Source organism: Phocoena sinus, chromosome 10 (genome assembly GCF_008692025.1).
Source record: "Phocoena sinus isolate mPhoSin1 chromosome 10, mPhoSin1.pri, whole genome shotgun sequence".
NCBI classification, from domain to species: domain Eukaryota; kingdom Metazoa; phylum Chordata; class Mammalia; order Artiodactyla; family Phocoenidae; genus Phocoena; species Phocoena sinus.
Window position 1 is genome coordinate 58,363,325 of NC_045772.1, and position 24,253 is coordinate 58,387,577.

The 24,253-nt window shown below is 47.7% G+C and overlaps 2 protein-coding genes across 5 annotated transcripts; one reads left to right on the forward strand and one right to left on the reverse strand.

Moving 5' to 3' along the window:
- The first annotated feature begins 1,722 nt into the window (after positions 1 to 1,722).
- On the forward strand, positions 1,723 to 6,012 carry DDIT3 (DNA damage inducible transcript 3). Its single transcript, XM_032644440.1, has 4 exons — positions 1,723 to 1,836; positions 4,383 to 4,430; positions 5,159 to 5,316; positions 5,425 to 6,012. Exons 3-4 carry the CDS (start codon positions 5,179 to 5,181, stop codon positions 5,791 to 5,793), a joined length of 507 nt encoding a protein of 168 aa, XP_032500331.1. The 5' UTR covers positions 1,723 to 1,836; positions 4,383 to 4,430; positions 5,159 to 5,178; the 3' UTR covers positions 5,794 to 6,012.
- On the reverse strand, positions 5,952 to 24,253 carry MARS1 (methionyl-tRNA synthetase 1). 4 transcript variants are annotated; one of them, XM_032644423.1, is made up of 21 exons: positions 23,991 to 24,253; positions 23,079 to 23,169; positions 22,840 to 22,918; positions 22,627 to 22,761; positions 22,204 to 22,279; positions 21,784 to 21,956; positions 21,497 to 21,603; positions 17,393 to 17,509; positions 17,047 to 17,250; positions 16,095 to 16,296; positions 13,969 to 14,043; positions 10,018 to 10,188; positions 9,752 to 9,847; positions 9,496 to 9,613; positions 8,586 to 8,799; positions 7,718 to 7,849; positions 7,506 to 7,610; positions 7,334 to 7,415; positions 6,604 to 6,675; positions 6,274 to 6,366; positions 5,952 to 6,174 (listed from the first exon to the last, which is right to left on the reverse strand). In XM_032644423.1, exons 1-21 carry the CDS (start codon positions 24,097 to 24,099, stop codon positions 6,028 to 6,030), a joined length of 2,598 nt encoding a protein of 865 aa, XP_032500314.1. In that variant the 5' UTR covers positions 24,100 to 24,253; the 3' UTR covers positions 5,952 to 6,027. The 4 variants fall into 4 exon arrangements, with proteins under 4 accessions (XP_032500314.1, XP_032500313.1, XP_032500316.1 ...); XM_032644422.1 differs by having other exon boundaries at positions 5,953 to 6,174; positions 7,229 to 7,415; XM_032644425.1 differs by having other exon boundaries at positions 5,953 to 6,174; positions 7,229 to 7,415; positions 22,627 to 22,730; positions 24,095 to 24,211.

Sequence of the window (24,253 nt, forward strand, 5' to 3'; positions counted from 1 at the left end):
CTTCCGAAGCCACAATCTGTTGGGGTAGCCAGGAATGCCAGGTCCGGGAGGAACCGGCCCCAAAAGATGAAAGTCGCGACTTGCCCTGCCCCGCCCCCAAAGGCTTCCCGGGTAGTGTGCTGGGACTTAACCCGCCTCCCCAGGTCAACAAGTCACAACACGACCCCGGCCTGTCAAGTCACATGACCTCTGCCTGTCACTGACAACCTGGTCATGTCTTCGGGCCAGGAGAGACCATCTGCTCCAACCCACCCCCACCCCCATTTACAGAAGGAGAAATGGAACTCTGGAGCAATGGTGCAGGCCTGGCCAAAGACCTGTCACCGTCACACCACCGCCTGAAGCTGCCACCCAGCCACAACCAGCTTTGTTGACAGTTTCTACTTAGGACAAACTCCGGCTGCCCCCATGAGGGTATGACAGGATATGTAACAGGCCACCATATGGCCTCTGTTTTCTACCTAATGGCACTAGAAAAATACTTTGCATTTTCCACGGTGCTTTTCACTTTTGTTCAAGCTGCCTCCAAGTTCATAATTCTCTCATTTTACTTCCATAACTCGTTATCTTTTATTTACTAACAAGAACGGTGAAGCACGGGGAGATTAGGTGGCAGGCAGGCCTGGGATCCCTGGGCAAGTGAGGGACCGCTGAGGCTAGAATCTGGGCTCCTGACAACCTAGTCCAAGGCAGTCGTGCGCTCATGTGCACGCAGTGTTCCAGGCAACACAGCCCTACTGTAGCCCAAACACCTAGAAAGCAGGAGGCCTATGCCCAGCTCCTCACAGCAGGGAGTCACAGGACTTGTAGGTCTGGTACACTGAAAAGGGCGGGCCTGATCTTTGGTGAAGGGCACCAGAGCACCACGGGGGAAGGTGATAAGGGAAAGAGTGGGAATCGGGGCCACCCGGCAAAGAACATGAATTCTGGCATGCCAAGGGCTCATCAAAAACTTTATAAAGATAAGAGTTTAAGGGTGCTCTTCAGCGAGGAGGAGCTGAAAATTACTACCAAGGGGATTCGTTACTTGGCCTCTTTTGACGGAGCCAGGGAGCTAAAAGAGAGGACCCCTTTAGGAAGACTCAAGAAGATGCAAACAACCCTGGTGGTTGGATGCAAATTTTCAAAGGACGGAGGTTTAAAAGACCTTGTGTCCATTAGCTGGGAGGGGATGAGGGGCAAAGAAAATGGGAGTCTCTTGTGGAGGAGGTAAAACTGGGGCTCAAGTCAGGTGGGCGGAACAAGTGCTCTTGAGGGAGACAAGCCGCAGTAAGGCTTCACACCGCAGCCTAGGGGCAACCACGGTTGAGCGCTGTTGGGGCCGTTGGGTGCCGCGAGCTGGCGCCCCGCCCTCTTTCCTCTCCCCCACCCCCCCCCGCACCTCCCACCACCCTTGTAGTGCCCTGCGCGTGCGCGCGCAGACACCGGTTGCCAAACATTGCATCATCCCCGCCCCCCTTTCCTCCCCTCCCCCGCCAGCTCTCCCCTCCGCGCGCGCGCATGACTCACCTCCTCCGCGAAGCCTCGTGACCCAAAGCCACTTCCGGGTCCAACACTAAGTCGACCCCCAAGCGGGAGGGAGCGATGGGGGCGGTGCCTTGGGGGCTCCTGAGTGGCGGATGTAAGGTATGAGGCGGGGCCAATGTCGGCGTGCCGCTTTATGATTGGTAGGCTTCTGGATCCGCCCCCGGAGAGGAGGGCAAGGCCCTATTAAAAGATCTCAGCTCCGCGCTACTCGGGTCAGAGGCTTGAGTCTAGGGTATAGAGTGTATCATGTTGAAGATGAGCGGGTGGCAGCGACAGAGCCAAAATCAGAGCCGGAACCTGAGGAGAGAGGCGAGTACTGATTCCCCCATTTACCTTTTACCCTCCCATCCTCGTGAACACCAGTTGTCCCCGTAAAGTTAGGGCATCCGCTCTTAAGGATGTGGTCCCACGCCCTCCGCAATGAAGTGAAGTGACCGTCCGGGGGAGGGATGAGAAGCCTTCATTCAGAAGTAGTGCTTACAGACCCCTCTTCCTTCGCACGACAGCAGCATCCCACCACTGCCCGGAGCATAGGCCTTGCTCTGTGCTGTTCAGGGAAGGAGCCCCAGCTGCCCTAGGAAGATTTTTTCTCTCCCGTTGCAGACCCCAGGCCTCCTCGTTAGGCCTGCCGGGTGGGAGGCGGGGCAACAGGACACATCCCCGCGTCGAGAAGGCTGGTTGACAGTGGTTCAGGCCGCTGCCGCCACTTTGCCACTAGCGTCCTCCCCCACCCCACCCCCAATCCTGTCTCAGCCGCAGCGTCTCAGGGCCAGCATAGCCACGTCAATAGATGGGGCTTTTGGACCCTCCACAGGACATTCTTTCTGCACCTTTGCAGAGGAGAGAATCTTAAAGGAGACCGACACAAGCCTTTGGGAAGAGGGGTGTCGATGGACGGGGAGCAGAGATGAGTTTTCCTTTTCCCCAGAGGTCCCTAAGCCTTCTGCAGAAGAGAGCATCCTGGATCTTTTAAGTGTAGGAAGCCATTTGGAGGTCTCCCCAGTGGATTGTCCTTCCCCTGGGATTGGTCCTTGCCTTTTTCCCCTTGTCCTGTCTCCAGCTAATCTCTGTGTAACCATTGCATCAGGTCAGCCCCCTGCTTGGCTCTGCAGCCCTCTGGCCCGGGGCTCCACTGCTGATGAAAGCTATGTCCCACACACTGGAAAGCAAGGAGGGTTCCCCAGGGAGGACAGCCCTGTACAGAAGCACCGAGGACGATATTGCGTCTACAGTCCCCAGGGATAGGCAGCTGCTGCTCTGCCTCTGGACTTCGTCCTCCTTTCCCTATGAGAGATCGGGGAGATTTAACCATTGATTCCTAACAAATACTTAACCAGCACGTACTATGCTGGTTAAGTTTGGGGCCCAGCATTTATCCATGAACAAGAGAGAAAAAAATCTCTCCTCTCACAGAGCTTACATTTCAGTGGGAAGAGGCATACAGTAAGCAAATATGTGCCATAGAAAAAAACTAAAGCATGGAAGGGTAGAGAATGCTGCGTGGAGGTTACAGTTTACACTGGGTGGTCAGGGATTCCCCCACTGAGGTGATATTTAAATGAAAGACCTAAAAATAGGCAAGGCAGTAAGCCATGTGGTATGTGGAAGGAAGAGCTTTCCAGAAGGAATAGCAAGAGCAGAGGTCCTAAGGTGGGAGCATGCATAGTATCTTTAGGGAACAGGAGGCCAGTTGGCTGGACTAGAGTGAGCAAGACGGAGAGTGGTCAATGAGAAAAACAGAGCAAGGAAAGAGCAGACTGTGGAGGGCCTTCTAAGCCATTTTAAGGACTTTAGCTTTTAATATGTGTGAAATGAGAAGGTTTTGAATAGAGGAATGACACAGCCTGACTTAAGTTTTTTTTTTTGCGGCACGCGGGCCTCTCACTGTTGTGGCCTCTCCTATTGCGGAGCACAGGCTCCGGACGCGCAGGCTCAGCGGCCATGGCTCACGGGCCCAGCCGCTCCGCGGTACGTGGGATCTTCCCGGACCAGGGCAACGAACCCGTGTCCCCTGCATCGGCAGGCAGACTCTCAACCACTGCGCCACCAGGGAAGCCCTTGACTTAAGTTTTAAAAGACTCACTTTGGGGGCTGTTGTGAATAGACTCTGGGAGGGGTTGCAGAAGCAGAAACTGGGAGACCTGCAGCCGAGAGGTTTCTGCAGTCACCCGAGAGATGATAGTAACTCGATCTAGATTAGAAACAGCGGAATTGGTGAGACGTGTTTAGATTCTGGGGTTTTGAAGAATGACTCAAGAAGTTTTGCTGGTGGTTTGGATTGGATTGTGGGGTGTGAGAGGGGAGGAATCAAGGATGATACCAAGGTTTTTGGCTCAAGCAACTAAAGTTGCCGTATACCGAGATGGGAAAGACCTTGGAAGGAGAAGATTAGCAGGAGTTTGTCTTTGGGCACGTTCAGTCTGAGATACATATTAGATATCCAAAAGAGAATGGCAAGTAAGCAGTTAAAGCTAGAGGTCCCAGGAGAGGTCTAGACTGGAAATACACATTTGGAGGATGTCAGTGTGGGAATGGAATTAGGAAAATGCCACTTGATTTGTTCCCTTCCCTGTAGTCCAGTCCTTACCCTGGCAGATTTGAGGACTGCCTTAAATTTAGAGAAAGCTGAGTTGGCCAGGCTTTTGCTATTATGTAATCAGGACTACAAATGTCAGCAACTAAAAATAAAGGAAGTCAGGCTCTTCTCTGTCCTTAGAAATGGCTACAGGGACCAATAACTAACTATACTCTATAAGACAAGAAGTAAGGAAGGAGCAGTAGGAAGCTGGAGATAAAAGAACCTGCCTCTCTCGCCGCTTCCAGAAGTGGCTAACATTTATCTTTGATCCCCACAGTGTTCCAGAAGGAAGTGTATCTTCATACATCACCACACCTGAAAGCAGGTAAACTTAACCAACCCTTTCCCAAAACCAGCTCCTAAGAATTGCTGCTTAGGCCCCCTTTACTGGGACCCTAAGAAATTATGAAAACACCTAGAGAAGGTGGGAGAGGACAGTTTGAATCTGAGCAGGCTTTTGCTGTTAGGCCACATCCATCCTCCTGACCTGCCCCTAACAAGGTGACCAAATCACTATTCTTAGAGCATGTCCTAATTGAAAGCTGGCCCTGAGTGAGCAGTCAGGTGAGGTCTCACCACACCTCCGTCCCCAAGGTTAGACTGACTCAAGGACTGTTTGCCCAAGCTCCTCACACAGGAAGAGAAAGGAGCACAGATGGTGGACACAGCCAGTGGAGTTCCCCAAGGGGGGCCGAAGACTTTTACTAGGAACCCATAAGAATGCACATCCAGGCACTTGCTTCTTCATGTGCTGGGCAAAAGCAAAGACGGAATATCATTCTAGATCAGGGGTTGGTAAATTTTAAAGGGACAGACAGTAAGTATTTTAGACGTTGAGGGCCACACAGAATAGTCTCTGTCACAACTGTGCATCTCTGCTGTTGTCTCATGAAAGCAGCCGTGAACAGTATGTAAATAAATGGATGTGGCTGTGTTCCAATAAACTTTTATCTACCAAAACAGACAGGCAGCAGGCCAGTGTGCCAACCCGTAGACTGACGGCTTTGTGGAGCTTCTTCCCCCACCCACTATCCTGACTATGTCCTTTCCCAGAGCCTGATCCAGCCACAGAGATGGCAGCTGAGTCACTGCCTTTCTCCTTCGGGACACTGTCCAGCTGGGAGCTGGAAGCCTGGTATGAGGACTTGCAGGAGGTGCTGTCCTCAGATGAAAATGGGGGTACCTATGTCTCACCCCCTGGAAACGAGGAGGTAAGAATGCTAGGCCTAACGCTGGGCGGGGGGCGGGGAGGGAACGGGGGCTGCCCGTCCCTTCTCAGCTAATTAACACCTACTCTGCCTTTCCTCATTCCTTTGAAGGAAGAACCAAAAACCTTCACCACTCTTGACCCCACCTCCCTGGCTTGGCTGACCGAGGAGCCAGAACGAGCAGCGGTCACGCGCACCTCCCAGAGCCCCAGCTCTCCGGATTCCAGTCAGAGCTCCCCGGCTCAGGAGGAAGAAGAGGAAGACCAAGAAAGACCCAGGAAACGGAAACACAGTGGCCAGTCCCCGGCACGGGCTGGAAAGCAACGCATGAAGGAGAAAGAACAAGAGAACGAAAGAAAAGTGGCACAGCTAGCTGAAGAGAACGAACGGCTCAAGCAGGAAATCGAGCGCCTGACCAGGGAAGTGGAGGCGACTCGCCGAGCCCTGATTAACCGGATGGTTAATGTGCACCAAGCATGAACGGCTGGGACCAGCACTTCCCCCTCGGGCCACTTCCGACCCTTCCTGGAAGTATCTACTGACCACCTTCTCACCAGTGCCAACGATGGACCCCTCCCACCCCCATCTATTCAGTAGGGGGAAAACTTAGGGTAGATGACAGGAGAGGGTCTCGGCATGTATATAGAGATTGTACATTTATTTATTACTGTCCACATCCATTAAAGTGACTTTCTAGGAGCCAAGTTCTCACTTTCACTTTTTCTTCTTGCCTTTAGGGGTTTCAAGGGGTTTCCCCTCAGCCAGAGCCAACTGTTTCTTCAGATCCAAGAGTTTAGCCACCTCTGCAGCAACCTGGTTCTTGTCTGCCTTTTGTGCTTTCAACTCCCGGACAGTGTTGCCCTAAGAGAAGAGGGGATGGGGGAATCACAACAGTGAGACCAGAAACGACCTATTTAGGATTCAGCTTTTCCAGCCTCCCATAGGGCTTAAGCTCCGTACCTGCTTGGTCACTTCATCCATCAGCACTTGTATCTGCTGTGGTCCAGCTGTTGTCATAGTCTCTACAGCTGCTGGCTTGGGGGGTGCTTTTGCCTTGAGATCAACAACAGAGTTAGCACCTGCTACCATATACATCCCCCGACCTCAAGTTTTATATAACATCTCAGGGGCAAAGTGATTACCTTTAATGACAAGGACTCTTCTAGCTAAGACAGGAAAGAAAAATGAAGTGAGGAAGCAGCAGGGCCAATAGATGGAAAGAGGGATGAGTGAGGGCTACTGGAGGATACTAACTGTTGGTGGGTGAGGCACAGTCTTTAGCTTTCTCACCTGGCCCCCGCTGAAGCGCTGCCTCAGACTTTCAATCTGGTCATTTTCCAGTTTTTGGAACAAGGGACTGACCTGTGAAAAAAAGAATTCCAGGATCATTCACTGATTAGGTATAAACTCTACCAGACTATATAGAGGGCCTCTCCACCCCAACTTCTGACATTTAGGAACTCAGTGGTCTAGAAAAAAAACTTTTATAGAGTGTAACACTGAGCAAATACCTGCTGATTTCAGTAAAGAATCCAGAAAAAGCATTCACTAGGGTCAAAAATTATTTAAACTATTTAATGATGCTAGGTTGATGCAAAAGCTTAGAGGTGTACATACTTTTATCCCCTTGTGTTGAGGAAGTGGTTACTTTGTATTCTCCCTGCCCCTTGGGTCCTGGCATGAAGGACAGTGAGGATACATGAGCTACAGAAAACATTGGGCTTGTAAACCAATACTCAGGACTTTATATTAGAAACAAGCCTAAGTGAAGAGTGGGGATGAGAGGGGAAGCAGTTCGAATAGCTATGAGAGTCTCATGCCCAAAGTTAAGTTCTTCCCTGACCCCTCCCCAGAGGCTGCTTGGCAAAAGCAGGAATTTTGAGAGAAGCTGGCTCTTTCAAATCTAGAGACCTACTGTGCCAATCTGGTGTCCTGCTGGTAAGGTGCACAGGAAGTTTGTGAGCAGGATGCTGCAGGCTGGAGGTGGGAGCTGCAGCTGGGCCTGGATGGTAGCACTAACCGTGGGCATGTAAGGCTGGAGCATGATGGACAGCAAGGCAGCTATATTCACTGCCAAGCCTGTCACTGTCCCTGCCCGCTGTCTGAGGAAGAAAAGATATTAGTCAGACCCCCAGGAGGACGTAGCCTACCAGCCACTTTATTCCTAGAGCCAACCGTACCTCCTTACCTACCTGTCAGCCTCGCTGCCTTTAATCCGCTTCCAGGGCTCGTTCACCTGAATGTACTGGTTGCCATGGCGAGAGATGGTGAGGATACTGCGTAAGGCATCCCGGATCCTGGGAAGGAAGGATGCAGGCCAAGGTGTAAGGTTCTGGGGGGACCAGTATGGGGCTCTCAACATGCCAGCAGATCACTGAGTTGAGACAGAGGTGTAGCTACTTACCGAACCTTCTCTAGCAGCTGGTGATAATGCTGGAGCTCCAGGGTGACGTGGGCCAGCAGGCGCCGATCATCAGAGGTGAGCACCATCTCAGGCACAAAACCCCCAAAAAACTTAGACACAAACATCCCAGCTCTGGATGGGAGGAGGGAAGGAGAGGGGAGAGAAAAGAAAAGTTACTGCCCAGTCTCCTTAGAGAAATTTGACACGATTTTCCTAATTCTGCATTTTCTCAGAACTGAAACCACCTGGCTCCCTCAAGCTGGAAGGCAAAACTTAAATTAATTCCTTATTCTCCCTCTCCCGTAAGAATATGAGTCTGCACATAACAGACGTTTTATATACAGATATCCCTTATATAAAGGGAACTAATAAAGTTAAGCAACCGTTTATTTTTAAGAAGTTAAAAACTCAGAATGATCACGTTGAAATATGCATTAATTGCTACCAAACAAATAAATCCTCTAGTAGGGACTATCTGTTCAATGTGGTTAATGAGCAAACCTGAAAGCGTGTGTAGCCATGGAGGATATTTCTTTAGGTTGCAGAGTAACTGAGATAGGGACCAATAATGGGATGTGAGCCTGAAGTAACAAAACTGAAAAGTACAGCAGAAGTCTCCTACCCCTATGCTAAAATAACCCCCTTCTTCAGCCAAACTTTTCAGTGGTCTGCAAGTGAACCTTTTTGCTAGGAAAGAACACATTTCCAGTTCTACAAAGAACATTAATGAGAAAATAATTCACAAAAATTCACTTTGTGACCAACTCTGCTAAATCACATCTCTACAACTAACTTGCACCAAGCATACGTGGCCTACGAGCCCCACCCCAGGCTCATCTGCTGACTCTCACCCCTCACCAGGTCCCACCTGTTGATGAAGTTGCCCAAATTGTTAAGCAGCTCAGAATTATTCTTGAGCAACATGTCTGTCCAGGAGAAGGCACTGTCCTGACCCTCAGGCCGAATGTACAGCAGATAGAAGCGCCAGATGTCAGCAGGGATCCCTGTGTCCTGGGCCATGTCCCCAAACACTCCTACACCCCGGCTCTTAGAGAATTTCCCATCCTCGTAATTCAGGTATTCTGGACAGAGAAGGAGAATGAGAACCATCTGTTCAAATCATGTCCTTCCTCGTGGGATGAACTGGGAGATTGGGATTGACATATATACACTAATATGTATAAAACAACTAATAAGAACCTGCTGTATAAAAAAAAAAATCATGTCCTTCCTCTCTGACCCACTAACTCTTCTTTCCTCTCCCTCAACCTCAGTTCTAGAGTAGCTGGCCTGCACAGAACTTGGGAGATCCTTCCTCTGCATTCTCGTCTTCTGTTTACTTCTACCCATTACAAAATTTAGCTTTGGACTTTTGCTCTCTTCAGGTTCTTGTTTCCTTTTTCTTTTTTTCTTTTTCGTTTTTTTTTTGCAGTACGCGGGCCTCTCACTTTTGTGGCCTCTCCTGTTGCGGAGCACAGGCTCCGGACACGCAGGCTCATAGGCCATGGCTCACGGGCCCAGCCGCTCCGCGGCGTGTGGGATCCTCCTGGACCGGGGCACGGGCCTGCGTCCCCTGCATCGCCAGGCGGACTCTCAACCACTGCACCACCAGGGAAGCCCTTGTTTCCTTTTTCTGCATTGAGCTTCCATGTTCTAATTGTTTCCTATTCCATCTCAACTCCTAACTCAAGACCTAGCACCTCTCCAGGAGTTTCTTCCAAGTACTGTCTTGGCCCTCATTCCCTAAGAACATCCCCCTCTCCAATCTCCCAGGGTACCTGTAGCAATGAGGTGGCTGACCAAAGTGTAGTTGTCCTCAGCTCCTAGGGCTGAACAAGGAAAGACTAAGCCGTGGAAGGGAACATTGTCTTTGGCCATGAACTGATACAGGCTCACCTATGGAATATAATTGGGAGACAGAGCTCCTGACATCCTCTTCAAAGGCCCAAGAAAGATCAGCTACCCACCCCTAACCACCCCCACTATACACGCACCCTCCCCAGGTCTTTGACAGGCTAACAAAGAACTGCTCACTTGTTCTGGGTTCTTCCACCATTTCTCCCACTGGTCTGTGTAGTTGGCTGTGATGGACAGGTAGCCAATGGTGGCATCAAACCAGACATAGAATACCTGGAGGGTCAGGAGGGAGGAGACACAGTAAGATGCAAGAACACTGGGAAAACCTTGCCAACCCAAAGCCTCAGACTGAATCAAGACACAATCAAGTCTGTTCTGCTGGCCCAGGGTTTCAATCCCAAGGCTGAATAATACGAGATATGAATAAAGCATAGCGTTTTTACCTTGTCCTCAAAACCTTCTAAGGGCACAGGGGTTCCCCACTTGAGGTCTCGGGTTATGCAGCGTGGCTTGAGGCCATCCCGAAGCCAAGAACGAATGATGAACCGGGCGTTAGGTGTCCAGTCACTGCCAGGCAACGTCTTCTCCAACCACTCCTCCAGCGGCTTTCCCAACTGAGACAGCAGAGAAGCACAGAGAGCTGGTTTAGGACAGTCGCATGTGTGGTCACCATAAGGATAAATATGTACAACCATTTTGGAGTAATTTGATGATATATAATTAAAATTAAGGATTCATGACTTTGCCATAGCAATTCCACTTCTAGGGATTTTTTTCAACAGAAATATTCACATAAGTGTGTACAGATGTGTTTATAAAGAAGTGCACAGTTCACCACAGCAAAAATTAAAACTAATTCACTTGGTTCCATAGAATTTAAAGAAATATGGTATAGCCACATAATGAAATACTTATAAGCTCTTTAAAAAGAGTGAGGAAGACCTATATGTATTGATATGTAAAGATCTCAGAAATACATTAAATAAACTGCTAAACAGTAACATATGATATAATCCTATTCATAAAAATAAAGAATAGTAATACACAGATTAACATAAGGCCAAAAAATTTTTGAGGAAAACTATATCTCAGTGCTTTATTCTCACATGAGATTAAGGGGAACATCCACTTTTACACCATGTATTTCATTCTGAACATTTTTTTTTTTTGGCCGCACCGCGTGGCTTGTGGGATCCTGGTTCCCTGACCAGGGATCAAACCTATGCCCCCTGCAGTGGAAGTGCAGAGTCCCAACCACTGGACCGCCAGGGAAGTCCCTCATCCTGAAATTTTAAAAACAAGCGTATATCACTTCTGTAAGCAGAAAAACAAAGATAAATCTTTTGTAAGGGATGGTTCATGTGATTCATCCACATAAATACTGTAGCATCCAAAACCTGACAACACACTCTACTGGTGAAGCTCTGGGCAAACAAGTGCACACACACACTACTGGGAGGAATGTAAAATGGAATAACACCTATTGAGAAAAATTTGGCAATAAACTACATATGCATTTCTCCTGGACACAGCAAGTGATCCCTTTTAAGGAATTTATCCTGAAGATACACTTCCCACAATACAAAAATACACATGCACAAGGTTAGTCACCACAATAGTATTTTTAACTGCAAAATACTGGAAACTACCTAAATGGCAAACACAAGAAACTGGTTAAATAAACTATGGTACCCACAGGACTTCCCTGGTGGTCCAGTGGTTAAGACTCTGCACTCTCAATGCAGGGGGCCCGGGTTCAATCGCTGGTCAGGGAACTAGATCCCTCATGCCACAACTAAAAAAAAAAGATCCCACATGCCACAACTAAAGATTCTGCATGCCACAACTAAAGATCCCGCATGCCGCAACTAAGACCTGGTGCAAATAAATAAATATTTTTAAAAAACAAAACAAAAAACCATGGTACCCACACAAAATGGAGTACTATGCAGCTCTTTAAATAAAACAAACAAACAAGCCTGAGTAAGGAGGATCTCTATGATCTGATATGGAGTAATCCTGATATGGAATCATTTCTAGAACATACTGTTAGATGGAAAACACAAAATGCAAAAGAGTATATACAGTATGCTCTATTTTGTATAAGAGGAAATAACATACACACACACACACACACACACACACACACACACACAGGCTTATCTTTACAAAAATAAACACACTAAGACTAAATCGGAAAACAAAGCCAATCACCTACAGGAGATGGGAGAACAAGGTAGGCTGGACAGGAAAGGGAATAAGGGAATGACACTTCTCTGCGTATACCTTTTTGCATGGTTTTGATGCATACTGATGTTCTACATTTTCAAAAAATTAAGTTAGTAAGTATGAGGAGAGAAAAAAGAACTAGAAGCAAATGAACCAAACTTATTGGCTTACTTCAGTAACACAACCACACTAAAGGGGGAAAAAACTAAGCCAGGACAATTTTGAACATATTTGATTATATACCCGCGCTTGGGGGGGAAGGGGCAGGACTGCCAATAAACCCTAAACTCATCTTAGTAGGTTTTTTGATAGTGGTATGGGTGAAGCAATTCTGAAATTTTTAGGTGTATTGTAGAATCGAGCAAATGAGTAAATAATGTGGTTGGGAACCAGAGTACTTACTGTTTGGAAGAAGGGAAATAAAAATATGAGATGAGGGAAAGTGAGGAAGAATGCCATGGGGCTGGCCTGGAATTTCAGGTGTCAGCGTGAACCCAAAACAAATGCCTAACTCTCTGCTGGCAGGGCCTAGAAGCAAAGACACCCCAGTAGCAATGAGCACACTTAGATCTTGGTCTCTAACACTGTTACCTACTTAAAAAAAATACAGGGCTTGGTAGAGAAATGGTTGAATCCCAGGCTGGAACAAGATGAATCTAGAGTATCCTGCTACGCTAGAAAATAAGGAAGTGCTTAAAAATTGATGGGAGACCTCAGAAACACCCAGAGAAACAACCTTGAATAGGCTCCCATTGGCCAAATAAGGGACAATTCGAATATGAAAATTATTTAGGACAGGAATCAATTATAAACCATTGAAAAAAATTGGCATCCATGAGTTGACACTGATAATAAATGAGATAAATGAATGAAGGAGAAGGGTAAATGTGGAGGGAGTGGCAGTTGGCACATCTTAACAAAAACTGGTTCAGGTAAGAATGATTAAATGGATGCTAAATTTAGAGGGAACCTTTCAATGAAGAGCAAAGTACTTGCATGGTCTTAAAGTGTATTCCCACAGACTGCTTATAAGCTGCAAAGGGGAAAATATTAATTGTACAGTGGAGAAGCTGGGTAACACCCTGACCGAGCAAAATTAACATCACCAATGAGGGGGAAATGGCCACGATGTGAAAGAACAAAGTATCATTTTGGAAAGAACAAAGTATCATCTGGAAAGAACAAAGTATCATTTATGTAGTATTCCAACTGAGGATGCATAACCTGAATCTAGCCATGCGGAAAACAGCCAACAAATCCAAAATGAATATTCTATTTTAAAAGGGGGAATCAGGGCCTATAATTATTAAAAACTGTTAATGTCATAAAAGATAAAGAAAGGCTGAGGAACTGTTTCAGATTAAGGGAAACTGAAGAGACAGAAAAACTAAATGCAATACATGATCCAGAGCCAGATTCTACACTACAGGAAAAATGATGCTAGGAAGGATATTAATGGAATAGTTGGCAAAACTGGAATATGGCTGGTAGATCACACAACTATATCAATGTTAAATTTCTTGAAGTTGTTAACCATACTGCGGTTATGCAGGAATGTGTCTTTTTTCTTAGGAAACACACAAGGCAGCATTCAAGAGTAAAGAGATTATATAAGTATACATGCATACATGTATGAGAGAGAGAATAAGCTAAACCAAATGGAGCAAAATCTTAACAGCCAGTGAATCTGGGTAATGGGTACATGAGGTTCTTCTGGGTAAAGAACATGAGGTTCTTTGTTCTAGCAACTGCTTATTCTTGCAACTCTTTTTGCAAGCTTGAAATTATTTCCAAATAAAAAGTTCAAAAGGAAAAAAAAAAGTGAAAAATTGGTTAAGACACATTGTGAAGTAAAAGAAAGAAAGCAGACTGAAGAATATGAATGACATGATCTAATTTGTATTAAGGAGAAAAAAAAGGCATAAGAATACTTTCATATGCAAGTGCTACAAAGGAAAATCAGTAGTAAATATCTCTTGGCAGATGGGCCTGGACCTTTCACTTTGTGCCCTTTTCCTGTTACACCTTTTTACCTTAAGCATAATTTTAAAATGGAAATTAAAAATATATGAGGGTGATTTGGTACAAATTTGCCTCTGCCTGTGGCTGAGGCAGAGGGGGCAGAGGAGGCCATGCAGACTGGCTTGAGGGAAAGGCCCACTCACCTTAGGCAGGTCCAGAAACAGGTGCCGAGAGGATTTCACCACAGGGCACGATCGGCAGACTTTACACTGAGGCTTCTGTGAAGGGAAAGTCAAGAGAAGGGGTGACCCAAGGTACGACAGTCAGGATCAGGCTGCATGCCAGGAGCTGTCCAGGCGAGGGGGGAGGCACAGAGAGATGAGGTCTCCCGTCTGGCACCAAGCTTAGCCTCACGCTCACACCCCGCCAACTCACGAACTACTTACTTGGGTCTTTTCTGAACTTGCAGACTCAGGTTTGCATAGCACAACATTTGCTACTCAGAGTTTCACATCTGTGTCCTTTCACTCCAAAGAATAGGAAAAAGCATTCTCTTAGCACAGGCTAGACCCAGAGCCCTGCACTGTACGTAGCTGTGTGAGGAGCAGAAAGAGCAGCGAAGAGAAGACACACGGTTCCTCTCCTTGAGGGAGTTACAATCAATCAGGGAGAGAGGGCTTGCGTGAGAAACAAGCACAGGCTTTCACACGGCAAAATGTCAAGAAATACTCATTTTCATGGCACAACTTGACTATACAAACACTGAAGGATGATGGCGAAAGGAGTAAACAGGTGGAGCTAACCAATGAAAGCTTCTGAATGAGTTTTGATCTGGGTTTTTGAAGGTGAGAAATTATAACTCTCAGTACCTCTCTCCTGAACTCCACATGCCTCTATCAACTGCCTACCTAACATCCCTCCCTGGATGTCTGAGGAGGCACCTCAAACTTAACAAACCCAAATAGTATCACTGCATTCCACAGGAAAGCTCTTCTTCACCCAATCTTGCCTGTGTTCATAGATAGTACTACCATCCGCCCAAGCTGCTCAAGCTAAAAGCATACAAGCCGTCATTCTCTTGACTTCTCTATCACCCCGAATTGCAGTCTATCCAGTTCTACAGAGTCTGCCTCCAAAACATATCTCAAATCCTTCCCCCCTCCCACCCCGCTATTTCTACTGCTATTAACCTAGTCCAAGCTATCGTCATCCCATTTCTGAGCTACCACTGGCCTCCAGACTGGTTTCCCCACTTTCTCTCTCACTTCCCTCCTATCCATTATCCACAGAGCAGCGTGCCATTCCACTCCCAGATGGCTGACTGGGCCCTGGAAATCGGGTCACTGCCTACCTCTCTGACCTTGTCTCAATCCACCACCACCCATCCACCCCCACCCCGACTCACTATGAGCCACACTGGCCTTTTCAATTCCCCTTTTCAGCACTTTGCTGCCTCGGGCCTTCGCATTTCCTGGTCCTTCTGCTTGGAACACTCTTAACACCACTCATCACCTCCTGGCTCCTTCTCATTCTTCAGTGAAACTCTCATTTCAAATGTTACTTCTGAGAGGCCTTCCCTAATCACCCAGCTTAACTCTTCCCCCAGAAGTCACCCTTCACCACATCTTCCGGGCAGTTTACCCTGGAGTAACTCTATTCTATCTTTAGTGTTGGTTTCCTCCCGCACTAGATAAAAATCTGTCTTGTTCACTGCTACATCCTCAACACCTAGAACTGTGACTACCCTAAAGACTCAAAAAAGTTTGTTGAATAAATGAATGAATGAATGAACTACCAAATGAATAAACATGGAGTAGAAGTAAAGGTGGTATATATGGAAGAGAGAAAGAACTAAACAAATGCAGATCAGGTGGTATGAAGCAGGAGCAAAGGTAGGGTAATATGAACTCAACTTGTCGATTTTCCAGCACAATGCCAAGCACATAGTAAATGCTCAGTAAGTATTTATGCAGTGAACTGAGTGATGAGTTGCCAGGACAGAGTAGGAAGAGCCACTGGTGAAACATCTTGAATGCTAAAACAAAAATCCTATGGACAACAAGCTCCTACTGTATAGCAAAGGGAACTATATTCAATAAGCTGGAATAAACCATAATGGAAAAGAATATAAAAAAGAATGTATATATTTGTATAACTGAGTCACTTTGCTGTACAGCAGAAATTAACACAACACTGTAAATCAACTATACTTCAATTAAAAAAAAAAAAAAAAAAGGAAGAAAAAAAAGAACCTGAGGCGGACCAGACTGGGACTCCCTTAAGATTAGAGACTGTCTCCTTCCGGGCTCCCAGAAGACCCTCCTCTCACCTTGAGCTCGATGGCATTGATGAGCTTGCCACACTTGTCACACTGGTCACCCCGGGCCTCCTCATAGCCACAGAAGGGACACATGCCCTCCACAAAGCGGTCAGCCAGGAAGCGGGCACAGTGCTCACACCGCAGTTGCTCCACAGTATCTTGCAGCACAAAACCTCGGGCCACCAACCGCTGGAAGATATCCTGGGTAATTCTGATGAGGTGAGCAAGGGACAGGGGAGGGGTGGACCGGGGGAAGTCAGAGGAAGTGGTGCGCCCCTCCCTCCTGCCACTCCACCCAGGATCCAAACCCATTCGGTCCAAGAGCCAAAGAAATCAGTCAGAGACCACTCAGTCATCTGCAGGGAGTTTACTGACGAGCCCAAACACCTCACATCAATTGCCCAACTCTCCACACGATCTCTTTCCTCACCGCTCTAGAATTTATTTTTGTAAAATACAGATCTGTTTTGTATTCTTCAATAACAAAAGTCTCCAAAAGGATAATCGAACTGTTTAGTTCTTTGGTTATGTCCTAAAAATTAAAATTAAATCAGAGTGCTGCCAAACTGCACAGCACTCTCAGCTGGCAGCCTGTCTACTATGCAGTTTTTAAAAGGACGATAATCAGGCAGAGGAAAATGAGTGTATTTGCTATAAACACAGGAGCGAGAGGGGCTGTCCTGAGACAGTGGCGGCCAGGAAGAGAAGGGAGGCGGTAGAGGGAAGGCAGGTCCTTCCCGTGAGCCTACGTCCTGTCTCTTCCCTCCCTCAGCTGCACCTTCAGCCCTGGTCAGGCTTCTGCACACAATGAATCCCCGTAATAATGCCTGGGACACATTTCAGGACAATATCCGGATGTTTGGGGGTGGGGGACGGGGAACAATCTTGGTTCCTTCTTTCTGTCTCCTAGATATTCCCACTGCTCCCACTCTCCATTTCTGCCTGATTAGAGGAAACCTACTTGGTCTGCTGCGGAGTGGTTGTCCGACCAAAAATGTCAAACGAGATATTAAACCAGCGGTAGATGTCGGCGTGGATAACATGGTACTTGTCACAGATCTCCTGGGGGGTTAGACCCTCCTCCATAGCCTTGGTCTCCGTCGCTGTACCATACTCATCTGTCCCACACAGATAGAGGGTGTTCCACTGGCGGAGCCGGGAGTACCTGGGAAGGAATGTGGTGATCATGAGGCCCCATCTCAGCCCCTCCCATGTACCCAGGATCCCTCCGGCTTCCCCCCTTGAGGCCTCCTATTCCCTTGGGGCCCACTGCTCCCTCAGGGCTTTCCCCCAGCAGCTGGCTCCACCTGGCAAAGACGTCAGCACTGAGCACGCAACCGATGATGTTTCCAAGATGGGGGACATTGTTGACATAAGGGAGGGCGCTGGTGATGAGCACATTCTTCTCCCCAGCCACAGGCAACCTGGTAGGGAAGAGAACAGTCCAGGGGGGAGAAGAGAGGGTCAAGAGGGACCCAAAGTGCACAGAACACCCAGATGCATCTGTTCTACTGTAACAGGCTCACGTCCGTCTGAAGTCTTTCCTCACATGAATCCACTGGAGCATAAACTCACCCAAAAGCCATGAGATCCCTACGGTTGCAAATACAGGGCCCTGCCCACAGCAAGCAAGCCTCGTGTACTGCTCCTAAGAAGCCTCATTCTGACACTGAGCTCTGTCTCTCTTTACTACCCTAAGTACTCCTTTTCCTTTAGCTCATCCCCAGGCTCCAAACTCTGGGGTATTGACAACTCTCCCCAGGATCTGTCCAACCACCATCATTTGCTGACTTCCTAGATGCCAGTGCCACCCAAAAACGCTTTCCCAGCACTGACCTCTTCCCTTCTTTCCAAGTGCTATGTTAACATTACCTCTACTCACTCCCTGAAATGTTTACAGCTCGCCAGCCCATACACAAGCCTTCCCAAGTCCTCTCATATCCCTTGACTCTTCCCTAACCCGTATCTGTCACTTCCTCACGGCCTGACTCAAACCAGCAGGAACCAGCCGTTGCCTCCTCCCCACTTTCCCAGGATCATTCCTAGTCTTGTCACTCAATCTGCTGTCAGAAGTCACTCAGCCTGCTCTTCTCTTTTCATGCTTCATCACCAGTGAAAGCTCAGCTGCACACATCTTGTATTCACCCCCCTCCCTGGCACTGACACCTCACCAGGTTTCCTTTCATCTTTCCAACCATTCTTTTCTTTTTTCAGTTTTAATATTTTTTTTTAATTGAAGTATAGTTGATTTACAATGTTGTGTTACTTCCAACCATTCTTAATCTACAATTGCTGACTACCATCACTTACCGTGTCCTTCAACCCTGGGCATCCTGTGAGCTCACCAAGTCCCATAATCTCTTCTGCTAATAGAGACTCCAATGATTCCCTCATGTTAACCTTACCCTTCTTCCCAGCTGCATGCTATATATCCAGTTAGATGTTCCATCTACTTCCTGGAGCATTTTACAGCCCATTTCCTTGAGAAAGATCTCACTGTTTTCTCCTGGATTAACTGACTTTTCTCCCCATGACTGAATACCATAGTTTTCTCTGAAATCCAGCTTAGAAATCAGCTCCTTCAGGAAAGCCTTTCTTTACTGGCAACCGGCCTTCCACCCAGTCATCCTTGTATCCCGAGTCCATAAGCATCTTGTACCACACATTCTGTGGTGCTCCTTTTGTGTCACCTTGTAACGTCTCTCTCATCTTGAGTGTGCTTACTACGGTGGCAGATATGCACCACCACAGAGTACGCCCAGGGTTCTGCCCTCAAGAGGGTTACGTTCTATCAGACAACTTCTAACTGGATCAGTGCGATGAGGGGTACAAAGTGCCCAAGGAGCTCGAAGGAAGGCAAGTATCTCCAGCCTAAGACTAAGACTTCACAGAGGCAGAACTACTTGAGTTGGCCCTCGAGAATGGGTGGGAATTTGCCTGATCAAGACACTGGGGATGCTCCATATAATTTCTTACAACTGCATGTGAATCTACAATTATCTCAAAATAAAAAGTTTAATTTTTAAAAAAATTAAAAAAAAAGACACTGGGGATGTCCTTCAGTCAGAAGGAAAAGCACAGAATATAGCCTGGTTTGGCTCTAGGGTCTTTAGTCAATTGTCTCCTCCTCTAAGTACACATTTAAACATGTTAGCCTGTATAAACACCTGAGAAAAATCTATCTCCTATTCTTTTTTTTTTAATCTCCTATTCTTTATTACATCTAAAACAATCCTCAACAGGTACTCAAAAGAAATACTCAAAATCAGTGAATGAACAAACTTTCATTAATTCATTCAAATTTTATCATAATCTACCAAATGCTTGGCCCTGTGCTAGAAAATGTGTACCATAAAAGAAGACAGAGGCCCTGCCTTCAATAAGCTTACAGATTAGCGAGGAGACAGACATGTAAAGAGACAATTATAGGGCTTCCCTGGTGGCACAGTGGTTAAGAATCCGCCTGCCAATGCAGGAGACACAGGTTTGAGCCCTGGCCCGGGAAGATCCCACATGCCGCGGAGCAACTAAGCCCATACGCCACAACTACTGATCCTGGGCTCTAGAGCCCATGCGCCGCAACTACTGAAGCCTGCATGCCTAGAGCCCGTGCTCCACAACAAGAGAAGCCACCGCAATGAGAAGCCCGCGCACCGCAATGAAGAGCCGCCCCCGCTCGCCACAACTAGAAGAAAGCCTGCGTGCAGCAATGAAGACCCAACGCAGCCAAAAATTAAAAAAAAAAAAAAGTTTAAAAAGAGACAATTACAACATAATATGACGATGGAAGCTCCCAGAAGATGAAGCACTTAAGACTCTCACAAGCTCTACAGAGAAAGAAATGATAGAACTGGTCTCTTGAACAACTGTACAGCAGGTAGGTAAGATGCAGGCATTCCAGGGAGAAGGAAGAGCATGGGCAAAGACACCAAGGTGTGAGAGTATATGATCTCAGCCTGCCTTCCTCTTAAAACTCACCTTGACCCAACTGCCCCTTGACTGACCAGCCTCCAGCCACTAGCCTTTTAGAAATTCCTTATAAAGAACCAAACACGATGCTTGCTCTGAGACACCCTTCCCCCAGACTTATCCTTGCCTAACTCTACTCATTTTGCAAGTCTTAGTTCCCTACTATTTTTTTTTTTTTTTTTTGGCCATGCTGCGCGGCTTTCGGGATCTTAGTTTCCCACCCGGGGACTGAACCTGGGACCTCAGCAGTGAAAGCGTGGAGTCCTAACCACTGAACCCCCAGGGAATTCCTGCAACTCTTAGGTCAAATGCCATTTTTCTAAGTTAATCTCCTGTGATATTTTCTCATAGCATCCTGTTCTTTTCCTTCATAGTACTTACCAAAATTTATAATTATACCTTTGTGTGACACGTTTTATTTAACTTTTAATTTTATATTGGAGTATAGTTGATTAACAACGTTGTGTTAGTTTCATGAGTGACAGTTTTTTTTAAACACCTGTCTATACCACTAGACTCAAAGTGGTACAAGAGCACAGTCTTATCTGTTTCGTTCCCCTCTGTAGACCCAGTTCCCAGCACACAGGGCCTGACAAGGAGTGGACACTTAAATCTTTATTGAACAACATGTTCAGAACTACAGACATTTCATTTCAACGGAAAAATCTACGTATGTGTGTGAATATTATCTTAGCGATCAGGAGAGTAACAGAATATGATGCTAAGCATATAGGCAGGGGTCAGATCATGAAAGGCCTTGTGAACTACACAGAGAGACCATCTGCAGAATTCTGAAAAGGAAGGTGAGATGATAACCTGGGCAGTTTTAAGCAGCCATTCTGGTGGCAGTGTGGAGCACGGGATGGCATGGAAGGAGAAGGTTAAGAGATGGTGAGGCCCAATCTCAGGTAGCAGCAGTGAGGACAGGGAGAAGGGATGGATACAAGGACTCTTTAGGAGTTAGAATCAATAACCTGGTAATGGAACAAATGACACAAGCAGAGATGAGAGAAGGGTATAGATAGACGACACCAAGATTTCTGGCCTGGATTTTTAGGTGGAAGGTGGGAGTCATTCACTAAGACAAGTGAATGAAGGAGAAAGAGAAGCTGGCAGGGAAGGTAATAGGTTTGGTTTTGTACATGTTGAGTTTGCAATGCCAGTGGAGGTGGAGGAATCTAGGAGATAGTCTGACAACTATGTCTGGAGCTCAGAATAGAGATGTGAACTGGAAAAAACAGATTTAGGTGCAATCAGTAGACAGAAAGTAGCTGAAAACATGGGTGCAGATGGGACTGATGGACAGTATACCCAAAGTATTAGCCAAGAGGTTGAGAGAACAGAAAATCAAAGGTCAGCAAAGAGAATTCGACAGGCAGGTATTGGCTCTATCAACAATTTCCACGTAAGAAACCAAGCCCCACTCATGTGTGCCTACTCACACTGGATTCTGCTGTGGCTGAACAGGGGGCAAGCTTTCCAGGCCCTTCTCCCAAGCAGCTACAGCCATGGCAATCTCCTCCTCAGATAGGGTAGCCAGCTCTTCCTCCTATGAAGAGTTGACAGTATCCCTCACCAGGTGGGGGGGGGGGGTGCGTAGAGTAAAGAACTCTTCTCCTTGCTCTCCATGAACTGAAAAAGTTAGCAGTCATGCTCAAAGTCCCTCTCCAAGCCACCCACCACCTCACACATTGAGGCTCTGTGGGGACCCCTCTGCTCTGTTCCAAACCTCAGGCTCATTGCTGACAGCCCTCCCCTCAAGGAAGCTGGGCTGGGGCTGCTTTTGGAGGTAGGGCCGGAGGGCCAGGACACCCTGCTGCTTCAGCACAGTCTCTGCAGCTCGCTGACATGGCTCCTGAGAACTCAGTGTCTGGAACCAGCTGTGCAGGGCACCCAGCTCCTCTGTGGCATGGAAGAAAAGAGGCAATCAGTAAGACCGAGAATGGGCAGGCGGGAAGGGACCTCCTCCCCTTCTTCACAAAGTTTCTCCAGCTGCCTTTCCCAGTTCCCTCAGCCATCTTTCCGCTATAGCTGCCCTGTCAAGCTGCACATCAAAATGGGTCCTCAATATTCTATTGCCCACTCTGTAACCCCTACACCAAGCTCCTGGGGTTGGGGCTGGTGGAGAAGTGATATGCACAGTTCTCACCAGGGAGGTATGCCGGGTCTTGGAGTAATGGATATAGTGCTCCCCACAAAACAATGTCAGCTAGAGATTCTGTCTCCTTTGTTGAGGAAAGAAAGGAAGAAGTACACAGGTGAGACACTCAGGTTCTTCCCAATTGACATAACAGTATCGTACATTTCCTAAGCGCTTACTATGTGTCAAGCACCGTGCTAAGCATTTTAAATTACCTCTCTTAATCTTCACAAAAACCCACTGAGGTGGACAGTAATACATTACCCTCACTTCAAAGGTGAAAAAGAAGAAGTTTAAAGAGTTTTTGTGAGTTTTAAAGTTTACACTGCTAGTAAGTGGCAGGTTGGAAGTTCTGAACTCTGAATACAGTCTTCCCTCTTAATTCGTATATCATACAGCTTTTCCCAGTACCCATCTCAAGGCCCAACTCACCCCAGCCAGGAACGGACAGCTCCGACGACTCAAGCTGTGGTCAATATGAGTCAGGGCTCTCCGGACCGGGCTAAAAACATCTTCTCCCTTCTTCCCTTGGACCACTAAATAGTACAGGGCAGCGGACAAAGCTGGCTAAAATGCAGGAGACACGGGTCAGGGCAGCCATGCAGAGCGAGAGCCTGCCTGCCATTCCCCACATCTCAGTCCTACCTGCAGCTCTGTCGCTTCCCATTCCAGCCACTGGTTGGTGAGGTCATCTTGCTCCCAGCCAGATAACAGAAAGAAGTATCTACCCAGGAAGAGAGCAACAGAGGTAGAATTAAAGGGGCCCATTTGTCTAGCCCATTTCTCACCCCCCAGTGAAACAGTGGTTGTAAACAAGGCTACCCAGAGGACAATAATCCCTGATTCTATTCAGCCACCTCCCTGCATCAAGAACCAGTACTGACCGACAGATTGCACTGGTGGAGAAGAGGTAGTTGCCACTATCCAGTTGCAAGACAGGAACCTTAGGCCGGGTCAGGAACGGGACCACACACTCTGACCCGGGAGAGGAAGATGGGTGAAAAACAGAGAAAAGAAAAGAAATGCTTTGTCAACTTAGAGGGACAACTTCACGGGGATGGGGGGGGGGGCGGGGGGGATGGGCAGTCTCACGGAGAGGGTCCAGGATAGGAGCACTGAAAGGGGGTGGGTCCAGAATGAACTGGAGAGACCAGCAGGTGTTCAGCTAAGAAGGCCAGCTGGAAACAACAGATGGGGACTGCAGCGAGGAGGTGGTGGTACTGGGGTAGTGCTGCAGCCAAGAAGTGGAACAACTGAAAGTAATCAGGATATCTGAGAATGATCTGAGCTACAGTGGGAGAACAAAATTAAGAGAACTGGGAGGATTGACAAGAGAACCGCTTAAGAGTCACCCAAACAGATGGCTGGGAATGAGAAGAGGTAAACCGAAGAGAGTATGTGTGTCTCTGTGTGCTTAGGAGAGGAAAGCAGGGTTTCCTAAGAACGACAAAGGAGAACCTGGTGGTTATCATGTGAGTGACGTGTGGTGGTGGGGTTGCCAGATAGGGGTGGGAGAAGGTTGGAAAAGGGAAAGAGGTTCACTGGAGTGGGGCGAGGTCCTGGAAGAGGAAGGAGGGGAGGCAAGAGAAGGGTACACTGAGGGTAATTAAGGGAAGTGACAGATGAAAGGTACGACTGGGAAGAAAGAGGGGATGGGGCGCCCAAGGAGAATGCGGGAGAAGGTTGACGGGAGTGCGTGACGGGGGCGGGGTTGACGAAGACAACTGTAGGGTGGTCGTCGGCGTGTTTTCAGTCCCGCCCGGCTCATCCACCGCCCACCAGCACCAGCAGACTACCTTCCGGGCCTACAGTGCTGATAAGCAGCTCCGCTCTGCCCTGGGCCCTCCCGGCCGCGGCCAGCACGGGCAGGCTCCCCGGGGCGCCCTCACTCACGAACAACCTCATTTCGCCGCGGATCCCACGCTGATGCAACCGGAACCGGTCTCCCGCCAGTGGGATGAGCGACCGCCGCGAAGCACGCCGGGAAATGGAGTTCCGAATGTGGCCTTTCCCCCGGCCAGACTCCCGGAAAGTAGACTATTTCTCCCATCATGCAACA